The sequence below is a fragment of the Bombina bombina genome, chromosome 9 (genome assembly GCF_027579735.1).
Source record: "Bombina bombina isolate aBomBom1 chromosome 9, aBomBom1.pri, whole genome shotgun sequence".
NCBI lineage: Eukaryota > Metazoa > Chordata > Amphibia > Anura > Bombinatoridae > Bombina > Bombina bombina.
The window spans coordinates 257,596,172-257,620,162 of NC_069507.1; the positions used below are offsets into that span (position 1 = coordinate 257,596,172).

General features: G+C 41.2%; 1 protein-coding gene across 1 annotated transcript in view; it reads right to left on the reverse strand.

Moving 5' to 3' along the window:
- Window positions 1-23,991, reverse strand: part of LOC128640540 (rap1 GTPase-activating protein 1) — an 89,464-nt gene that overhangs the window by 12,728 nt on the left and 52,745 nt on the right. The window contains exons 8-12 of the mRNA XM_053693012.1: window positions 22,506-22,559; window positions 9,403-9,486; window positions 4,772-4,872; window positions 4,369-4,498; window positions 2,969-3,124 (exon numbers count right to left, since the gene is read on the reverse strand). Of these exons, the coding sequence (XP_053548987.1) occupies window positions 2,969-3,124; window positions 4,369-4,498; window positions 4,772-4,872; window positions 9,403-9,486; window positions 22,506-22,559 (525 nt within the window). The remainder of the gene's footprint in view (window positions 1-2,968; window positions 3,125-4,368; window positions 4,499-4,771; window positions 4,873-9,402; window positions 9,487-22,505; window positions 22,560-23,991) is intronic.

A 23,991-nucleotide genomic window follows, 5' to 3' on the forward strand; every position in this document is an offset into this window, starting at 1 on the left:
ACAAGTGATCTACAGAGCAAGTCACAAGGTGATCTACGGGGCAAGTCACAAGGTGATCTATGATCTATAAGACAAGTCACAAGTGATCTACAGGGCAAGTCACAAGGTGATCTATATGGGGCAGGTCACAGGGTGATCTATGGGTCAGGTCAGGAGGTGATCTATGAAGCAAGTCACAAGGTGATCTACGGGGCAAGTCACAAGGTGATCTATGAACTATAGGGCAGGTCACAAGTGATCTACAGGGCAAGTCACAAGGTGATTTACGGTGCAAGTCACAAGGTGATCTATGGGGCAAGTCACAAGGTGACCTACAGGGCAAGTCACAAGGTGATCTACGGGGCAAGTCACAAGGTGATCTACAGGGTAAGTCACAAGGTGATCTATATAGGGCAGGTCACAAGGTGATCTATGGGGAAAGTCACAAGGTGATCTACACAAGGGGATCTACGGGGAAAGTCACAAAGTGATCTATATGGGGCAGGTCACAAGGTTATCTATAGAGCAAGTCACAAGGTGATCTACAGGGCAAGTCACAAGGTGATCTATGGGGCAGGTCACAAGTGATCTACAGAGCAAGTCACAAGGTGATTATGGGGCAAGTCACAAGGTGATCTATGATCTATAAGACAAGTCACAAGTGATCTACAGGGCAAGTCACAAGGTGATCTATATGGGGCAGGTCACAAGGTGATCTATGGGGCAGGTCAGGAGGTGATCTATGAAGCAAGTCACAAGGTGATCTACGGGGCAAGTCACAAGGTGATCTATGAACTATAGGGCAGGTCACAAGTGATTTACAGGGCAAGTCACAAGGTGATTTACGGGGCAAGTCACAAGGTGATCTACAGGGCAAGTCACAAGGTGATCTACGGGGCAAGTCACAAGGTGATCTACGGGGCAAATCACAAGGTGATCTACAGGGCAAGTCACAAGGTGATCTATAGGGCAAGTCACAAGGTGATCTATGGGGAAAGTCACAAGGTGATTTACAGGGCAAGTCACAAGGTGATCTACAGGGCAAGTCACATGGTGATCTACAGGGCAAGTCACAAGGTGATCTACGGGGCAAATCACAAGGTGATCTACAGGGCAAGTCACAAGTTGATCTATATGGGGCAGATCACAAGGTGATCTATGGGGAAAGTCACAAGGTGATCTACTAGGAAAGTCACAAGGTGATCTATAGGGCAGGTCACAAGGTGATCTATGGGACTTGACAAGGTGATCTACAGGGCAAGACACAAGGGGATCTACTCTGAAAGTCACAAAGTGATCTATGGAGCAAGTCACAAGGTGATGTACAGGGAAAGTCACAAGGTGATCTACAGGGAAAATTACAAGGGGATCTACTCTGAAAGTCACAAAGTGATCTATTGAGCAAGTCACAAGGTGATGTACAGGGAAAGGCACAAGATGATCTACAGGGAAAATCACAAGGTGATCTTCAGGGCAAGTCATAAGGTGATCTAAAGGGCAGGTCACAAGGTGATCTATGGAGCAAGTCACAAGGTGATCTACAGGGCAAGTCACAAGGAGATCTACAGGGCAAGTCACAGGGTGATCTACAGGGCAAGTCACAAGGTGATCTACGGAGCAAGTCACAAGGTGATCTACAGGGCAAGTCACAAGGAGATCTACAGGGCAAGTCACAAGGTGATCTACGGGGCAAGTCACAAGGTGATCTACAGGGTAAGTCACAAGGTGATCTATATAGGGCAGGTCACAAGGTGATCTATGGGGAAAGTCACAAGGTGATCTACACAAGGGGATCTACGGGGAAAGTCACAAAGTGATCTATATGGGGCAGGTCACAAGGTTATCTATAGAGCAAGTCACAAGGTGATCTACTGGGCAAGTCACAAGGTGATCTATGGGGCAGGTCACAAGTGATCTACAGAGCAAGTCACAAGGTGATCTATGGGGCAAGTCACAAGGTGATCTATGATCTATAAGACAAGTCACAAGTGATCTACAGGGCAAGTCACAAGGTGATCTATATGGGGCAGGTCACAAGGTGATCTATGGGGCAGGTCAGGAGGTGATCTATGAAGCAAGTCACAAGGTGATCTATGGGCAAGTCACAAGGTGATCTATGAACTATAGGGCAGGTCACAAGTGATTTACAGGGCAAGTCACAAGGTGATTTATGGGGCAAGTCACAAGGTGATCTACAGGGCAAGTCACAAGGTGATCTACGGGGCAAATCACAAGGTGATCTACAGGGCAAGTCACAAGGTGATCTATAGGGCAAGTCACAAGGTGATCTATGGGGAAAGTCACAAGGTGATTTACGGGGCAAGTCACAAGGTGATCTACTTGGCAAGTCACAAGGTGATCTACAGGGCAAGTCACAAGGTGATCTACAGGGCAAATCACAAGGTGATCTACAGGGCAAGTCACAAGGTGATCTATATGGGGCAGATCACAAGGTGATCTATGGGGAAAGTCACAAGGTGATCTACTAGGAAAGTCACAAGGTGATCTATAGGGCAGGTCACATGGTGATCTATGGGACTTGACAAGGTGATCTACAGGGCAAGATACAAGGGGATCTACTCTGAAAGTCACAAAGTGATCTATGGAGCAAGTCACAAGGTGATGTACAGGGAAAGTCACAAGGTGATCTACAGGGAAAATTACAAGGGGATCTACTCTGAAAGTCACAAAGTGATCTATTGAGCAAGTCACAAGGTGATGTACAGGGAAATGCACAAGATGATCTACAGGGAAAATCACAAGGTGATCTTCAGGGCAAGTCATAAGGTGATCTACAGGGCAGGTCACAAGGTGATCTATGGAGCAAGTCACAAGGTGATCTACAGGGCAAGTCACAAGGAGATCTACGGGGCAAGTCACAAGGTGATCTACAGGGCAGGTCACAAGGTGATCTATGGGGCAAGTTTTGCTTTGGAGCCATGTTTGGTAAAAAGACTTCTTCAGTGGCTGGGGCAAGACTAGGCCTCACCTTGTACAGTCTCTCTCCACTGGGGCTCTGGCAGGGCTGGACTGAGATAAAACAGTGCAGGAAGTGTGAGGTGATGATATCTGGAGAAAAAACGGATCCTTCCTCTTGATACACAAGAGACACAATGTCATTCCCAATGTGACGTTTTCTCTGCAGCTGGAGAGGGGAACAAGTACAATAAGGTATGTTTGGGTTTGAAGTAGCCAAAAGGGGACATTATACAGAATGAATGAATTAGTTCCTTACAAGGTTTTCTATCTGATTTGTAACCACCATAACTTTATTGTGACTGGAATAATCTGATTTGTTCATTTATATTAAAGATGAAAACTGTGCTTCTTGATCTGCACATTTGGAAAATAAAATCCCACACTCAGGTCTTTATTCTAATACATCAAATATGATATTGCTAATGAATATTATGTGACATAAAAAGGAACAGTCAATTAAACTTAAATGGATATGAAACACAAAGGTTTCTAATTGACTTATATTACCAAACTTCCTTCATTCTCTTAGTATCCTTTGTTTGAGAAGCAGCAATGCACTACTGGGAGCTAGCTGAGCACCTAGTGAGTCAATGACAATGGGCATATATGTGCAACCCCCAGTCAGCAGCTAGCTCCCAGTAGTGCATTCCTTCTCCTTAAACAAAGGATACCAAGAGAAAGAAGCAAATTAGTTAACTGAAGTAAATTTGAAAGTTTTTAAAAATTGTATGCTGTATTTAAATCATGAAAGAAAAATGATGGGTAATGTCCCTTTAAATGGATTGGATAGAGCATTGCAAACTACTTTCCAATTTACTTCTATTATCAATTTTACGTTTGTTAAACAGTAATCCTATGTGATCTCAGGAGCGTACACGTGTCTGTCGCCATCTGGCAGCAGTGTTTGCAACAATGTTTATAAAACTGTTACACATAGTTACAAACACTAATGCTATAACATGTGACAGACACTCTACTGAAGCAGAGTTTGCAACAATGTATAACAGTGCTCTAAACATTATTGCAAGCACTGCTGCCAGATGGCTAAGGACACGTGCACGCTCCTGAGGTCACTTATAGGGATATTAAAACCAAAATTTTCTTTTTGATTCAGACAGAACAAACTGTTATATTTTTGTTTCCAATTTGCTTCTTTTATCCAATGTGCTTTGTTCCCAGGATATTCTGCGTTAAAGAGATGACGAGGCAGGTGTCTGGGGCATACAAGGCAGGAAATAACTATACGTCCCTGCTTTTCAACAAAAGATACTAAGAGAATATAGAACAAATTATAATAGAAGTGAATTAGAAAGTTGTTTAAAATTGGGTGCTCTGCCTGAATTATGAAAAAAAACATTTTTACTTTACTGTCCCCTTTTTTAACTAAACTAAAATGCTTGACATAAACACCTGCTGAGGGTCCCCAGGGGTGTAGGGAAGTTTAGTTGACACATGGAACATTATCTCATGGCCACGGAATGTGGTATATACAGACTCTGATCCTGTCTGACCCTGCGACACATCCAACCCACCACGAAATCTGTAAGAAATAAAGTTTACATTTATGGTGACATTAGATGTGACATTTGTACAGCCTGTTCTTCAAGTCACATATCACTAATGTTTCTCTGCATAGTTTTACAATTGTAAGCGCAAGAACAGAAATATATTATTTATATAGTTGTATTATTTCAACATTTATTGTGATCTAGATAAAAAATGAATAGATCTGCTCTTTTCTCAGGATTTGACAGTGCTGTATAAATGGGCAGCTGCATCTAGTTCAGATGAGAAGATGCAGTTTGAGTCTTACCCAGTGAAATTCTGAAGCTGAATTATATCACCCAGAAAGTCAAGAAATTCAATGAAAGCCAAACTTTCCTCTGTGTTGCTAAATAACTCTGCTTCTGTCACCTGCATGATGAGCAGAGATAGACAGATAGATAGATAGATAGATAGATAGATAGATAATTAATAGACAGGCAGAGAGACAGACAGATAGATAGATGATAGATAGATAGATAGATAGATAGATAGATGATAGATAGATAGATAGGTAGATAATTAATAAACAGGCAGACAGACATACAGATAGTTAGATGATAGATAGAAAGACAGACAGATGATAGATAGATAGATTGATAGATAGATAGATAGATAGATAGATGATAGATAGATAGATAATTAATAGACAGGCAGACAGACATACAGATAGATAGATGATAGATAGAAAGATAGATAATTAAGAGACAGACAAATAGATGATAGATAGAAAGACAGACAGATGATAGATAGATAGATAGATAGATAGATAGATAGATAGATAGATAGATAGATAGACTGTGATACCCACATTTTTATTGACACCATTATTTATACAGACACTCTATTATGTATTGACACTCTCAGTTATACACTGTGAGACCCCATTATGTACTGAAACCCTCCCTCTGTTATATACTGTGACACCTCATTATGTACTGACACCCTCTGTTATATACTGTGACACCTCATTATGTACTGACACCCTCTGTTATATACTGTGACACCTCATTATGTACTGACACCCTCAGTTATATGCTGTGACACCCCATTATGTAATTACACCCTTAGTTACTTAATGTGACACCTCATTATGTAATTACACCCTTAATTACTCAATGTGACACCTCATTATGTAATTACACCCTTAGTTTTATGCTGAGACACCCCATTATGTAGTGACACCCTCAGTTAAATGATGTGACACCCCATTATGTAGTGACACCCTCAGTTAAATGATGTGACACCCCATTATGTAGTGACACCCTCAGTTATATGCTGTGACGCCCCATTATGTAGTGACACCCTCAGTTAAATGATGTGACACCCCATTATGTAGTGACACCCTCAGTTAAATGATGTGACACCCCATTATGTACTTACACCCTCAGTTATACGCTACGACACCCCATTATGTAGTGACACCCTCAGTTATACGCTGTGACACCCCATTATGTAGTGACACCCTCAGTTATACGCTGTGACGCCCCATTATGTAGTGACACCCTCAGTTATATGCTGTGACACCCCATTATGTAGTGACACCCTCAGTTAAATGATGTGACACCCCATTATGTAGTGACACCCTCAGTTAAATGATGTGACACCCCATTATGTACTTACACCCTCAGTTATACGCTACGACACCCCATTATGTAGTGACACCCTCAGTTATACGCTGTGACACCCCATTATGTAGTGACACCCTCAGTTATACGCTGTGATGCCCTATTATGTAGTGACACCCTCAGTTATATGCTGTGACACCCCATTATGTAGTGACACCCTCAGTTAATTGATGTGACTCCCCATTATGTAGTGACACCCTCAGTTAAATGATTTGACATCCCATTATGTAGTGACACCCTCAGTTATATGCTGTGACGCCCCATTATGTAGTGACACCCTCAGGTATACGCAGTGACACCCCATTATGTAGTGACACCCTCAGTTAAATGATGTGACACCCCATTATGTAGTGACACCCTCAGTTATATGCTGTGACGCCCCATTATGTACTTACACGCTCAGTTATACGCTGTGACACCCCATTATGTACTTACACGCTCAGTTATATGCTGTGACACCCCATTATGTAGTGACACCCTCAGTTATACGCTGTGACACCCCATTATGTAGTGACACCCTCAGTTATACACTGTGACACCCCATTATGTAGTGACACCCTCAGTTAAATTATGTGACACCCCATTATGTAGTGACACCCTCAGTTATATGCTGTGACGCCCCATTATGTAGTGACACCCTCAGTTAAATGATGTGACACCCCATTATGTAGTGACACCCTCAGTTAAATGATGTGACACCCCATTATGTACTTACACCCTCAGTTATACGCTACGATACCCCATTATGTAGTGACACCCTCAGTTATACGCTGTGACACCCCATTATGTAGTGACACCCTCAGTTATACGCTGTGACGCCCCATTATGTAGTGACACCCTCAGTTAAATGATGTGACACCCCATTATGTAGTGACACCCTCAGTAAATGATGTGACACCCCATTATGTAGTGACACCCTCAGTTATATGCTGTGACGCCCCATTATGTAGTGACACCCTCAGTTAAATGATGTGACACCCCATTATGTAGTGACACCCTCAGTTAAATGATGTGACACCCCATTATGTACTTACACCCTCAGTTATACGCTACGACACCCCATTATGTAGTGACACGCTCAGTTATACGCTGTGACACCCCATTATGTAGTGACACCCTCAGTTATACGCTGTGACGCCCTATTATGTAGTGACACCCTCAGTTATATGCTGTGACACCCCATTATGTAGTGACACCCTCAGTTAATTGATGTGACTCCCCATTATGTAGTGACACCCTTAGTTAAATGATTTGACATCCCATTATGTAGTGACACCCTCAGTTATATGCTGTGACGCCCCATTATGTAGTGACACCCTCAGTTATACGCAGTGACGCCCCATTATGTAGTGACACCCTCAGTTATACGCAGTGACACCCCATTATGTAGTGACACCCTCAGTTAAATGATGTGACACCCCATTATGTAGTGACACCCTCAGTTATATGCTGTGACGCCCCATTATGTACTTACACGCTCAGTTATACGCTGTGACACCCCATTATGTACTTACACGCTCAGTTATATGCTGTGACACCCCATTATGTAGTGACACCCTCAGTTATACGCTGTGACACCCCATTATGTAGTGACACCCTCAGTTATACACTGTGACACCCCATTATGTAGTGACACCCTCAGTTAAATGATGTGACACCCCATTATGTAGTGACACCCTCAGTTAAATGATGTGACAACCCATTATGTAGTGACACCCTCAGTTAAATGATGTGACACCCCATTATGTAGTGACACCCTCAGTTATACGCTGTGACACCCCATTATGTAGTGACACCCTCAGTTAAATGATGTGACACCCCATTATGTACTGACACCCTCAGTTATACGCTGTGACACCCCATTATGTAGTGACACCCTCAGTTAAATGATGTGACACCCCATTATGTAGTGACACCCTCAGTTATATGCTGTGATGCCCCATTATGTACTTACATGCTCAGTTATACGCTGTGACACCCCATTATGTAGTGACACCCTCAGTTATATGCTGTGACGCCCCATTATGTACTTACCCGCTCAGTTATACGCTGTGACACCCCATTATGTAGTGACACCCTCAGTTATATGCTGAGACACCCCATATGTAGTGACACCCTCAGTTATATGCTGAGACACCTCATTATGTAGTGACACCCTCAGTTATATGCTGTGAAGCCCCATTATGTACTTACACGCTCAGTTATACGCTGTGACACCCCATTATGTACTTACACCTTCAGTTATATGCTGTGACACCCCATTATGTAGTGACACCCTCAGTTATATGCTGTGACACCCCATTATTTACTTACACCCTCAGTTATATGCTGTGACACCCCATTATGTACTTACACCCTCAGTTATACACTGTGACACCCCATTATGTAGTGACACCCTCAGTTATATGTTGTGACGCCCCATTATGTACTTACACGCTCAGTTATACGCTGTGACACCCCATTATGTAGTGACACACTCAGTTATATGTTGTGACACCCCATTATGTACTTACACCCTCAGTTATACACTGTGACACCCCATTATGTACTTACACCCTCAGTTATATGCTGTGACACCCCTTTATGTAGTGACACCCTCAGTTATATGCTGTGATATCCCAGTAGGTAATGACACCCTCAGTTATACGCTGTGACACCCCATTATGTAGTGACACCCTCAGTTATACGCTGTGATGCCCCATTATGTAGTGACACCCTCAGTTATATGCTGTGACACCCCATTATGTAGTGACACCCTCAGTTATACGCTGTGACTCCCCATTATGTAGTGACACCCTCAGTTATATGCTGAGACACCCCATTATGTAGTGACACCCTCAGTTATACGCTGTGATGCCCCATTATGTAGTGACACCCTCAGTTATATGCTGTGATATCCCAGTAGGTAATGACACCCTCAGTTATACGCTGTGACGTCCCATTATGTAGTGACACCCTAAGTTATATGATGTGACACCCCAGTAGGTAATGACACCCTCAGTTATACACTGTGACACCCCATTATGTACTGACACCCTAAGTTATATGATGTGACACCCCAGTAGGTAATGACACCCTCAGTTATACACTGTGATACCCCAGTAGGTAGTGACACCCTCAGTTATATGCTGTGACACCCCAGTAGGTAATGACACCTCTGTTTAACGTCATTTCTCTTGCATCTCCTTCCTTTTCATTCTCTTAACCACACCCCTAAAAATAGTGATTATTTCCCTTCCTCTTTCTTTAGATTTATTCTCTGTGCGCCTCTTACCTGCCCTAGTTTCTGATAAATGATCCCAAATTTAAAGTTGTTGCTCAATAAATGTTCATCAAAGGTAACAAGAAGCTGAGAAGCCTGAAAACGACATAAAACACGTGACCCTGAGTTTATAGAAGATTCCTGTTCAGATTCTTTTCAGTTAATTCAAAATAATTATTCAGATCACATTTACATTGTTGCTGATAATTGAGAGTTGTAAATCACTAATAATTGTGATATCCCTTACAGCTAATGTTATCACTAGAAACTGTGAGTAACCGAAAATCCCAACTGCAACATAAAGAAATAGCGTTCAGAAAACCGGTTATTGCAATCTGTCTTTTTACTTCCTTCTTCATTCTGAACCTGGCCACTAGGAGGAGGCAAATACACCCCAGCCAAAGAGGGATATTTATCAAGCCATCAACCGCAAATACGCTGGAATTCCGCAACGTAATTGTGTGATGAGCCTGATTTGACCCATTTATCAAAGCCTACAGACCGGCAAAAGTTGAAATTTGTGACGTAACATACAATCCGCCGGTCTCAATCCTACACAGATCGATGCTTACGTCATTACAGATGTTTCGAATACAAATTCAGCACTATCTGACAACTTTTGCCATTTATCAAACTTCTAACAAGTACGCTCGCCACTATTCCGGCCCAGCGTACCTGGTTTTCAATCCGCCACCCTGGAGGCCGCGGATGCCATAGGAATCAATGGGAGTCTGAAAGCATCGAAAGATAATGTTCGATGCTGCCAGATATCCCATTGATTTCTATGGTAGAAAACAAATTACGTTTACACCTAACACCCTAACATGTACCCTGAGTCTAAACACCCCTAATCTGCCGGACCGACATCGCCGCCACCTACATTATACTTATTAACCCCTATCCCGCCGCTCCCTCGACACCGCCGCAACTAAATAAATGTATTAACCCTTGTTCCACCGCTCCCGGAGCCTACCGCTACTAAATAAATGTATTAACACCTATCCCTCCGATCCCGGAGCCCACCGCAACTCTGATGAAGTTATTAACCCCTATCCTGCCGCTCCCGGACCCCTCCGCAACTAAATAAATGTATTAACCCCTAAACCCCTGGCCTCCCACATCACTACCACTTACTAAACCTATTAACCCCTAAACCGTCAGCCACCCACATCGCCATAAACTAAATTAAGCTATTAACCCCTAAACCTAACAACCCGCTAACTTTACATTAAATATTAACTCATCCCTATCTTATAATACATTTAAACTAACCTTTAGAATTAAAATAAACTATATTAATCTACTAATTAACCTACCCTAACTATTATCCTACAATTACATTAAACTATATTAAACTATTAATTAACCTACCCTAACTATTATACTAAAATTACATTAAACTAAAAATTAAATTAACTATATTACATTTCTAAAAACCTAACCCTACTCAAGTTATTTAAATCTACTATTAAAAATTACTAAGTTACAAAAAAATAACAACTAAATTACACAAAATAAAAAACACTAAGTTACACAAAATAAAAAACCTATGCACCTTGAGACCCTCACGGGTGATTAATTTGCGCTCTATAAGTACCCAATAGATAGAAGTTACACAAAATAAAAAACACTAAGTTACACAAAATAAAAAATAAATTATCAAATATTAAAACTAATTACACCTAATCTAAGAGCCCTATCAAAATAAAAAAGCCCCCAAAATAAAAAAAAACCCTAGCCTACACTAAACTACCAATGGCCCTTAAAAGGGCCTTTTGCGGGGGAATTGCCCCAAACAAATCAGCTCTTTTACCTGTTAAAAAAATACAAATACCCCCCAACAGTAAAACCCACCACCCACACAACCAACACCCCCAAATAAAAACCTATTTAAAAATCCTAAGCTCCCCATTGCCCTGAAAAGGGCATTTGTATGGGCATTGCCCTTAAAAGGGCATTCAGCTCTTTTACTGCCCAAAGTCCCTAACCTAAAATTAAAACCCTTAAATAAATCCTTAAAAAAAACTAACACTAACCCCTGAAGATCCACTTACAGTTTTCAAAGGCCAGACATCCATCCTCATCCAAGCGGCAGAAGTCCTCAGCGAAGCCGGCAGAAGTCTTCATCCAAGCGGGCAGAAGTGTTAATCCAGACGGCATCTTCTATCTTCATCCATCCGGCGTGGTGCGGCTCCATCTTCAAGGAGCATCCTCTTCTTACGATGTCTCTTGAAGAATGAAGTATCCTTTAAATTACATCATCCAAGATGGCGTCTCTTACATTCCGATTGGCTGATAGAATTCTATCAGCCAATCGGAATTAAAGGGGAAAAAATCCTATTGGCTGTTGCAATCAGCCAATAGGATTGAGCTTTCTTCCTATTGGCTGATCCATTCAGCCAATAGGATTGAGTTTGCATTCTATTGGCTGATTGGAATTTTATTTGGGGGTGTTGGTTGTGTGGGTGGTGGGTTTTAATGTTGGGGGGGTATTTTTATTTTTTTTAACAGGTAAAAGAGCTGATTTCTTTGGGGCAATGCCCCGCAAAAGGCCATTTTAAGGGCCATTGGTAGTTAAGTGTAGGCTAGGGCTTTTTTTTTTATTTTGGGGGGCTTTTTTTATTTTGATAGGGCTATTAGATTTGGTGTAATTAGTTTAAATATTTGATAATTTATTTTTTATTTTGTGTAACTTAGTGTTTATTTATTTTGTGTAACAGTGTTTTTTATTTTGAGTAACAGTGTTTTTTATTTTGTGTAACAGTGTTTTTTATTATGTGTAACAGTGTTTTTTATTTTGTGTAACTTAGTTGTTATTTTTTTGTAACAGTAATTTTTAATAGTAGATTTAAATAACTTGAGTAGGGTTAGGTTTTTAAAAATGTAATATAGTTAATTTAATTTTCAGTTTAATGTAATTTTAGTATAATAGTTAGGGTAGGTTAATTATTAGTTTAATGTAGTTTAATGTAATTGTAGGATAATAGTTAGGGTAGGTTAATTAGTAGATTAATATAGTTTATTTTAATTCTAAAGGTAAGTTTAAATTTATTATAAGATAGGGATGAGTTAATATTTAATGTAAAGTTAGCGGGTTGTTAGGTTTAGGGGTTAATAGCTTAATTTAGTTTATGGCGATGTGGGGGGCTGGCGGTTTAGGGGTTAATAGGTTTAGTAACTGGTAGTGATGTGGGAGGCCAGGGGTTTAGGAGTTAATACATTTATTTAGTTGCGGAGGGGTCCGGGAGCGGAGGGATAGGGGTTAATAACTTTATTAGAGTTGCGGTGGGCTCCGGGAGTGGAGGGATAGGGGTTAATAACTTTATTAGAGTTGCGGTGGACTCCGGGAGTGGAGGTATAGGGGTTAATAACTTTATTAGAATTGCGGTGGGCTCCGGGAGCAGCGGGATGGGTGTTAATAACTTTATTTAGTTGCGGCGAGGTCCGGGAGCGGTGGGATAGGGGTTAAACATTTTAGTATAGTGGCGGTGTTTAGTGACAGGGTATAAATAAAGTTGGGAAAAAGCCGAATAGCAGCAAGATCGATGACTGCTAGTTAACAACAGTCCACTGCTCATTGCCCCGTACTTGGTCCGTGACTTTTTGACAGCTTTTGTTATAAATAAAGAGAGCGTATTCAGGTCCGCGGCCGCGATGTTAGGCGATGTTAGGCGAGCGTATTGGTGCCGGCGAATGCAGCATAGTTGACTGCTTGATAATTCACCTCATTGGCTTAAATACCTCTCCCACTTCCCCTTTCCCCCAGTCATTCTTTGCCTTTCATCACAAGGTCAGATTTCGGCCTTGTCTGTTCTACTACACAAGAGGCTCTCTGAGCTTCCAGATGTTCAGTCTTTTGTTAGGGCTCTGATTAGGATCAGACCTGTGTTCAGATCTTCGGCTCCCCCTTGGAGTCTGAATTTAGTTCTTAAAGTTTTGCAACAGGCTACGTTTGAGCCTATGCATGAATTTGATATTACAATTGTTGTCCTGGAAAGTTCTCTTTCTACTAGCTATTGCCTTGACGCGCAGAGTATCTCAGAGTGTCGCCTTGCAATGTGAGCCTCCTTATCTGGTGTTTCATTCGGATAAGGCTGTCCTACGTACTAAGTTAGGGTTTCTCAGTCAAGTTGTGTCAGACCTCAACATCAATCAAGAGATTGTGGTCCCTTCTTTGTGTCCTAATCCTTCTTCTTCGAAAGGAACTTTTTTTTTTTTTTTTAAATTATATTTTTATTGAGGTTGTGAGAAAATGTTACAACAAATATGCAATCATGAATAAAGATAACAATGTGATAATAAGTACACTCTTAGTAAAACAAACAGAGTACAAATAAAGAGCGGCAAAAGCTCTAGGCATGAAATCTATAGAGCTCCAGACAAGCTTAATTGTTCTGTCTATCAAGTATATAGTCTAAACTATTATCTTACCTATCTATGAAATACGATATGGAGCTAGTTAACAGGGATGGTGGTCTAATATAATTTGCACAAGTATGTACGTGATAATTTCGTATAGGGTTTATTGGAACCTCAGTTTTGTATTATATGTCAGAGGAAGATGGTCTCCTCATTGCTAATAAGATATTTATTAAATTACTTATTCTAGAAGGAATGAGGCAAGAGGAGGTTAGATTTTTTATTTTGGGGGAGGAGAATTCAGCGTGCAAGAGCCGCTCGAAATGAGGAAAGGGAGAGGGGGAAGGAGAAGGAGGGGCGGGGCAATTAGGGATCCAGACTGGCACATGCTTTTGGGCCTTTAGAGTATGTGGAAGAAGACCAGGAAAGTAAATCTTCTATCAATATTGCATATAACGGGGTGAGACTAGATATATGTTTTAAACCCTTACCATATGTACCATACAAAATAGCAATATGCCGTAGCCTGAAGAATATTTACTAAAAATAATATTAAAGTAAGACTATAAGACAAGAATCGCTCCCATGTAGGTGCTAGACTAAGTGCCAATAGGAAGAAAGTTGTTTACCAATAACTGGTGTGATGGGAGCAGATGTACGGTAACACATTGGGGCAGTCAAGTAAAACCCATAATATCATAGTATATTCCATGAGATACTATACTCAGAAGTAAAAATAGTAATTGTTTAGTAAGTTATCTCTGACGTTACTAGAATATCTAGAGCAAAGCCTGCATTTTGGACCCTAGGGACGCATTCTGCATTATAGTATAAAGTAAGTATAAGGTACTGATTTGTATAGTGAGCGCCATAAATCCAAAAAGGGAACAAACCAGACTATTATATGAGTTACTATCCATCTGCTACATCTACAAGAACAAGGCCAGCGTTTAGGGAGGATCTCTCATTATAGTATAGGGTTATATGTAGCGTATCATCTCTAAAGGACTACATAAGGGTCAGTCTATTATGATTTAATTTAGTAAGGTTACTTAATATAGTGTGATTATAAACTGCAGACTCGGCCACAAACAGCAGAGTTATAGGACAAAATATTAGATTCTAACCAAAATATAATAACCATAAGATCCTGAAGATGAAAAATTTGCAGCAAATTATAGTATATTGAGTAATATTACAGTCTTAGCTAGTTTTAGATATTTCTGCATAAGCATCTCTCAACCAGCATGAACCCCTCCGGATGAGATCTATGCATAGACTGTGTATTTGAATTAGGTCTGCAGTTTGATTATAAAGTGGAGCAGTGCTGCATATGAACGTTAGAAAACTGATAGATCTATTAATTATGGTCAGCTCTAAATTCTTAAAAGTAGTGACCCATTCGATAATGCTACCATGGGGTTACAATGTTAAATTATGAGGTGCTCCACCTAACCAAATATTTGTCATGCTATCAGCTAGGAAGATTTAAGTGTGTTGACATATATGACAAAATTATGAACTATATATATATATATACGTGAAATTGGAGTATGGTTACATGCTATATAGATATCTTAAGTCCCAGTCAGCTGCCATGCCTATAAGTGTGTAGGATAGGAACCTCAAGTATATCCCTTACCGTGTAGCTTGATAACTGAACACTTTAATTCTGAGGGCTCAGTACAATCATTTGAAGGTAAATTGTATGTTACACTATGAGATTAAAGCTAGTAGATTACCTTTAAGATAGAAGGGAGTCAAAGGAGTTCCCAGCAGTTGCAAATATAAATGCTTCCCATGTATACCCTTATGTGGACTTAAAACTAAAGTGGCAGCGTGGATATACCACCTACATAGTAATGTATAATAGAACATAGGAACAACATTGAACAAATAGACTAAACATTTCAAAATCACTCACAGTTGCTCACATTTACACAGACAAAAACAAAGAACTTAGAGCAAAGTATATGTAACTCTATTATGAGGCATCAGCTAGTTATCACTAGAGCTATGGGATATTAAGAAATTGAAAGAGCACCATGGGGAGACCATAAACCTTAATTAAGAGAGACATAGGAGGTCAAAGAGAGACAAGATTCTTGTTGAGGGGTTAGCCCAGTATTCCAGTATTGGCCAGTTAATATGTTCTAGTGGAGAAATATTTACTGGGGGTTAGGCAGTTTAAGAAGTGCCCTCCAAAGGGCAAAAGTCTACTGTCCAAAGTTTTAGCTGTTATCCCATAGAAAGCACCCAAGACTCTGCCAGTGTCCACCTTGATGTCTGGAATCTCTGGAATAATCATCAGCTATCAGGAGGTCCATCTGATCTCCCCACAAGCGCTCCAAACAGAGAACCAGCACGCTCGGAGACTACAGGTCAACAAACAAACCCTCTGCCACCGGGGTCCCAGGTATGTGGTGAGCTTACTCTGCGATGTAGAGAAAAGGATCGTGGCCATTCAGAATTGTCAACTGCGTAGTCCTCAGGAAAGATAGTGACAGTCCGGTGCGTATGAAACGCTGCTAGGGTGTAAGGCATGGGGTCAGGCTGCACGATTGCTTCTAAATATGAGGCTTTTCGTTTCGTGCAACTCTTGTGGTCGCTAGACCGTATACAGCCCAGTAAATAGCCGTTCTGTGCCTGAGTCTTGAAGTCCGTTGCGCTGTCTGCCACTTTACCGGTACTGTCAAAGGTCATGTTTATGGAGGCTGCGACACTCACGTACCCCGCCGAGATGTTAACAGGAGGACGGCTGTCTCGATCTTGCTCTACTCCAGTCACCAAGTCCATCTCAGAAGCCGACCTGTGCAGATGAAGCAGGATAGTAGCAAAAGTCTTGCGAAATAGTGAGGTTAGCTCTTGGTGGCGCTCATCTAGCACTTGGCACAAATGTGTCACCATTTTGTCTGAGGTAAGCATGGTTAGCACATAGAAAAACGGCAAAGTCGTCCTCTGTTCACAGGGTGTTGTCTAAATGAAAGGACACTGATTTGTGGGTTAATGGGATATATTACTTTACTGTCTAGCTGCAATTACCTAACCCAGTAGCTGAAGGGGAGAGGGCTCCAAAAGCTCCGTTATAGGCCGCAGGTGCCTTAAGTGGTACATTCTACCATATCTCTCTCGTGATCTGTATATCAATATAAACCACCATTACTTATGGTTGCTGCTAAGTTGTTTTTACAGCTGAATGTGTTGTAGAGTCACAAATAGATGTCAAATTGTGAAGACGCTTGCAGGAGCTCCAAAATATGCGTCCTATCATGGCCTCAGTTGGCCCTGCCCCCCCGAAAGGAACATTTAATTTATCTTTAAGCTACTAAGGATTTTAGACAAACTTCTTCCTTGTTTGTGGCATATTCTGGGAAGCGTAAGGGTCAGAAGGTTTCTTTGACTTCTTTATCTTTTTGGTTGAGGAGTCTTATCCACTTAGCCTATGAAACAGCGGAACATAGACCTCCTCAGAGAATTACGGCTCATTCTACTAGAGCAGTGGCTTCCTCTTGGGCCTTAAAGAATGAGGCCTCTATGGATCAGATTTGAAAGGCAGCTACCTGGTCCTCCTTACACACTTTTTCTAAATTCTACAAGTTTGATGTTTTAACTTCAGCTGAAGCAGCCTTCAGGAGAAAGGTTTTGCAGGCTGTGGTGCCCTCAGATTAGGGGCCGCCTCTTTTTTGTCCCTTCCGTTATCATTCAGTGTCCACTAGAGCTTGAGTATAAGTTTCCCAACAGTAAGGAATGAAGCCATGGACTCTTCTTATATTAAGAAGGAAAACATAAATTATGCTTACCAGATCATTTAATTTCCTTCGGTATAAGGAGAGTCCAGGGCTCCCACCCGTGTTTCTCCAATGGGCGTACCCCTAAATTTTGTGTTTTCTTCTGGCACCTTTTATACCCTGATATTTCTCCTACTGTTCCTTGTTCCATCGGCAGAATGACTGGGGGATAGGGGAAGTGGGAGAGGTATTTAAGCCTTTGTCTGGGGTGTCTTTGCCTCCCCCTGGTGGCCAGTAAAGTATTTCCCAACAGTAAGGAATGAAGCCGTGGACTCTCCTTATAGAGAAGGAAATTCAATTATTTGTTAAGCATAATTTATATTTTTATACTCACAGGTATGAAAATCCCAGTCTCTAGAGCAAGAGTGAGGTTTGTAAATCCCAGTCTGTAGAGCGAGAGTGAGGTTTGTAAATCACGGTCTGTACAGTGAGAGTGAGGTCTGGAAATCAATCTGTACAGTGAGAGTGAGGTCTGTAAATCCCAGACTGTACAGTGAGAGTGAGGTCTGTAAATTCCAGTCTGTACAGTGAGAGTGAGGTCTGTAAATTCCAGTCTGTACAGTGAGTGAGGTCTGTAAATTCCAGTCTGTACAGTGAGAGTGAGGTCTGGAAATCAATCTGTACAGTGAAAGTGAGGTCTGTAAATCCCAAACTGTACAGTGAGAGTGAGGTCTGTAAATTCCAGTCGGTACAGTGAGTGAGGACTGTAAATCACAGTCTGTACAGTGAGAGTGAGGTCTGTAAATCACAGTCTGTACAGTGAGAGTGAGGTCTGTAAATCACTGTCTGTACAGTGAGAGTGAGGTCTGTAAAGCACAGTCTGTACAGTGAGAGTGAGGTCTGTAAATCACGGTCTGTACAGTGAGAGTGAGGTCTTTAAATCACAGTCTCTACAGTGAGAGTAAGGTTTGTAAATCACAGTCTGTACAGTGAGAGTGAGGTCTGTAAATTACAGTCTGTACAGTGAGAGTGAGATCTGTAAATCATGGTCTGTACAGTGAGAATGAGGTTTGAAAATCACAGTCTGTACAGTGAGAGTGAGGTCTGTAAATCACAGTCTGTACAGAGAGAGTGAGGTTTGTAAATCACATTTTGTACAGTGAGAGTGAGGTCTGTAAATCACTGTCTGTATAACTGGTGTCCGTGACTAGCCCTTGCAGTGTCCGCCACAACCTTAGTATATCTTTTCTTTCTGATTAAATAATAGTAAGGAAAAAAAAATATGTTGTGTGAATAAAGTTAGTGGCTTGTCTAGAGACTGCTAGCGATATTGGGTTATGGAATAAATAAAGCCTGAGTGAAATACTAGATATTTATCTGCATCTGTATAATAACACCCAGCACTATACAAAGACACAGTAGTGACACTGGCACATGCATATAGCCAGACAAGGGCTGGTTATAGGGTCAGTGGTATCTGCATTAGTATAATAACACCCAGCACTATATAATGACACAGTTGTGACACTGGCACATGGGTATAGCCAGAGGAGGGCTGGTTATAGGATCGGTGGTATCTGCATTAGTATAATAACACCCAGCACTATATAATGACACAGTAGTGACACTGGGTCATGGGTATAGCCAGAGGAGGGCTGGTTATAGGATCAGTGGTAGCTGCATCAGTATAATAACACCCAGCACTATAGAATGTTTTTAATTTCAAATGTACCTTGGTGTCCTTCACTAAGGTCTGTACTTTGGAAAATGTCCGCCACAGCCTTTGTCTGTGCCTATCCCTGAGCATGAGGTCTGTAAATCACTGTCTGTACAGTGAGAGTGAGGTCTGTAAATCACTGTCTGTACAGTGAGAGTGAGGTCTGTAAATCAGTCTGTACAGTGAGAGTGAGGTTAGTAAATCACAGTCTGTACAGTGAGAGTGAGGTCTGTAAATCACAGTCTGTACAGTGAGAGTGAGGTCTGTAAATCAGTCTGTACAGTGAGAGTGAGGTTATTAAATCACAGTCTGTACAGTGAGAGTGAGGTCTGTAAATCACAGTCTGTACAGTGAGAATGAGGTCTGTAAATCACAGTCTGTACATTGAGAGTGAGGTTAGTAAATCACGGTCTGTACAGTGAGTGAGGTCTGTAAATCACATTCTCTACAGTGAGAGTGAGGTCTGCAAATCACGGTTTGTACAGTGAGAGTGAGGTCTGTAAATCACAGTCTGTACAGTGAGAATGAGGTCTGTAAATCACAGTCTGTACAGTGAGAGTGAGGTCTGTAAATCACTGTCTGTACAGTGATTGAGGTTCTGTAAATCACGGTCGTTACAGTGAGAGTGAGGTCTGTAAATCACAGTCTGTACAGTGAGAGTGAGGTCTGTAAATCACATTCTCTACAGTGAGAGTGAGGTCTGCAAATCACAGTCTGTACAGTGAGAGTGAGGTCTGTAAATCACAGTCTGTACAGTGAGAATGAGGTCTGTAAATCACAGTCTGTACAGTGAGAATGAGGTCTGTAAATCACAGTCTGTACAGTGAGAGTGAGGTCTGTAAATCACTGTCTGTACAGTGAGAGTGAGGTCTGTAAATTACAGTCTGTACAGTGAGAGTGAGGTCTGTAAATCACTGTCTGTACAGTGAGAGTGAGGTCTATAAATCAGTCTGTACAGTGAGAGTAAGGTTATTAAATCACTGTCTGAACAGTCAGAATGAGGTCTGTAAATCAGTCTGTACAGTGAGAGTGAGGTTAGTAAATCACAGTCTGTACAGTGAGAGTGAGGTTAGTAAATCACGGTCTGTACAGTGAGTGAGGTCTGTAAATCACATTCTCTACAGTGAGAGTGAGGTCTGCAAATCACGGTCTGTACAGTGAGAGTGAGGTCTGTAAATCACAGTCTGTACAGTGAGAATGAGGTCTGTAAATCACAGTCTGTACAGTGAGAGTGAGGTCTGTAAATCACTGTCTGTACAGTGATTGAGGTTCTGTAAATCACGGTCGTTACAGTGAGAGTGAGGTCTGTAAATCACAGTCTGTACAGTGAGAGTGAGGTCTGTAAATCACATTCTCTACAGTGAGAGTGAGGTCTGCAAATCACAGTCTGTACAGTGAGAGTGAGGTCTGTAAATCACAGTCTGTACAGTGAGAATGAGGTCTGTAAATCACAGTCTGTACAGTGAGAATGAGGTCTGTAAATCACAGTCTGTACAGTGAGAGTGAGGTCTGTAAATCACTGTCTGTACAGTGAGAGTGAGGTCTGTAAATCACAGTCTGTACAGTGAGAGTGAGGTCTGTAAATCACTGTCTGTACAGTGAGAGTGAGGTCTATAAATCAGTCTGTACAGTGAGAGTAAGGTTATTAAATCACTGTCTGAACAGTCAGAATGAGGTCTGTAAATCAGTCTGTACAGTGAGAGTGAGGTTAGTAAATCACAGTCTGTACAGTGAGAGTGAGGTCTGTAAATCACAGTCTGTACAGTGAGAGTGAGGTCTGTAAATCACAGTCTGTACAGTGAGAGTGAGGTCTGTAAATCACAGTCTGTACAGTGAGAGTGAGGTCTGTAAATCAGTCTGTACAGTGAGAGTGAGGTTAGTAAATCACAGTCTGTACAGTGAGAGTGAGGTCTGTAAATCACAGTCTGTATAGTGAGAGTGAGGTTAGTAAATCACAGTCTGTACAGTGAGAGTAAGGTTTGTAAATCACAGTCTGTATAGTGAGAGTGAGGTTAGTAAATCACAGTCTGTACAGTGAGAGTGAGGTCTGTAAATCACAGTCTGTACAGTGAGAGTGAGGTCTGTAAATCACAGTCTGTACAGTGAGAGTGAGGTCTGTAAATCACAGTCTGTACAGTGAGAGTGAGGTCTGTAAATCAGTCTGTACAGTGAGAGTGAGGTTAGTAAATCACAGTCTGTACAGTGAGAGTGAGGTCTGTAAATCACAGTCTGTACAGTGAGAGTGAGGTCTGTAAATCACAGTCTGTACAGTGAGAGTGAGGTCTGTAAATCACAGTCTGTACAGTGAGAGTGAGGTCTGTAAATCACAGTCTGTACAGTGAGAGTGAGGTCTGTAAATCAGTCTGTACAGTGAGAGTGAGGTCTGTAAGTCACAGTCTGTACAGTGAGAGTGAGGTTTGTAAATAAAAGTTTGTACAGTAAGTGAGGTTTGTAAATCACAGTCTGTACAGTGAGTGAGGTTTGTAAATCACAGTCTGTACAGTGAGAGTGAGGTTTGTAAATAAAAGTTTGTACAGTGAGTGAGGTTTGTAAATCACAGTCTGTACAGTGAGAGTGAGGTTTGTAAATAAAAGTTTGTACAGTGAGTGAGGTTTGTAAGTCCCAGTTTGTACAGTGAGAGTGAGGTCTGTAAATCACAGTTTGTACAGTGAGAGTGAGGTCTGTAAATCACAGTTTGTACAGTGAGAGTGAGGTCTGTAAATCACAGTTTGTACAGTGAGAGTGAGGTCTGTAAATCACAGTTTGTACAGTGAGTGAGGTTTGTAAATCACAGTTTGTACAGTGAATGAGGTTTGTAAGTCACAGTTTGTACAGTGAGTGAGGTTTGTAAGTCACAGTCTGTACAGTGAGAGTGAGGTTTGTAAATAAAAGTTTGTACAGTGAGTGAGGTTTGTAAGTCACAGTCTGTACAGTGAGAGTGAGGTTTGTAAATAAAAGTTTGTACAGTGAGTGAGGTTTGTAAGTCACAGTTTGTACAGTGAGTGAGGTTTGTAAGTCACAGTCTGTACAGTGAGAGTGAGGTTTGTAAATAAAAGTTTGTACAGTGAGTGAGGTTTGTAAATTACAGTCTGTACAGTGAGAGTGAGGTTTGTAAATAAAAGTTTGTACAGTGAGTGAGGTTTGTAAATCACAGTATGTGCATCAGAGTTTTAGCCCTAGAAAACATAAAATATATCATACAATATCTAGAGAAGGTCTCTATATGAGAGGGCTCATCTTATTACATGGGATAGTGAGAAGACATAAAAGATGGTTACATTTCATAACTCACATGCTCTAGAATGTCTCACCTTTGGGTAAAGAACCGGAAAGTATCTGTCTACAGTCAGATCCTCACACAGCATCTGCGGGGGAAAAACAACAGATTTCAGGTGGTATGAAAAGGTGATAGAAAGAAACCAGCTGGTGGAGCAGCAGCTGATTAAGGGTTGAGAGACAGCTGGGCTGAGAGTGTTAAAGACACAGCATGTGGTAGAAAAGAGAGTGCAGACAAAAGGAAGTGAGAGTGCTCAGATCTAGGTAGACATGAGAGTGCAGACACAAAGAAGTGAGAGTACAGACACAAGGAAGTGAGAGTGTTCAGATCTAGGTAGACATGGGAGTGCAGACACAAGGAAGTGAGAGTGCAGACACAAAGAAGTGAGAGTGCAGACACAAGGAAGTGAGAGTGCAGACACAAAGAAGTGAGAGTGCAGACACAAAGAAGTAGGAGTGCACATACACTATTGGCTATGAGGCGTAGTGAGTATGAGATTGCACTGATCCTAGTTAGAAGTGTGAAGACACCGGGATTAATAAGAGTGCAGAGATCAGAGGAGAATGAGACTTCCTAGGCCTCAGAAGCCATTAGATTAAAGATTTGCAGGGGACTGAGAGGGAAGAATCCCAAATAAAACAAGAGAAAATAGACACAGGTTACTTGGAGGTCATCTCCATTAAAGGGCACAATACACAAAAATATTTTGACATCCATATGAAAAAAACAGTAATTAAAGTAAGTAAAAGCATTCTAAAATTAATTTGAAACATACAGCTGCATCAATTGTGTACTTCCTACTAACCCTCATTGGCTGATAAATATTTCCCAATAATCCTTCTTGACCAATAAGCACTTTCTATTAATCCTCATTGACTGATGGGTGCTTCCTGTTAATGCTCAATTGCTTATAGGTATTCTCTGCTAATGTCCAAGTAACTTCCTGCTAGTGCTCATATAGGTACTTTATGCTAATATCCATAGGTTTACAGTAACTTCCTGCTAGTGCTCATATAGGTATTTTCAGCTAATGTCCATAGGTTTACAGTAACTTCCTGCTAGTGCTCATATAGGTACTTTCAGCTAATGTCCATAGGTTTACAGTGACTTCCTGCTAGTGCTCTGCTCATATAGGTACTTTATGCTAATATCCATAGGTTTACAGTAACTTCCTGCTAGTGCTCATATAAGTGCTTTCTGCTAATGTCCATAGGTTTACAGTAACTTCCTGCTAGTGCTCATATAAGTACTTTCTGCTAATGTCCATAGGTTTACAGTAACTTCTTGCTAGTGCTCATATAAGTGCTTTCTGCTAATGTCCATAGGTTTACAGTAACTTCCTGCTAGTGCTCATATAAGTGCTTTCTGCTAATGTCCATAGGTTTACAGTAACTTCCTGCTAGTGCTCATATAGGTACTTTATCCTAATGTCCATAGGTTTACAGTAACTTCCTGCTAGTGCTCATATAAGTGCTTTCTGCTAATGTCCATAGGTTTACAGTAACTTCCTGCTAGTGCTC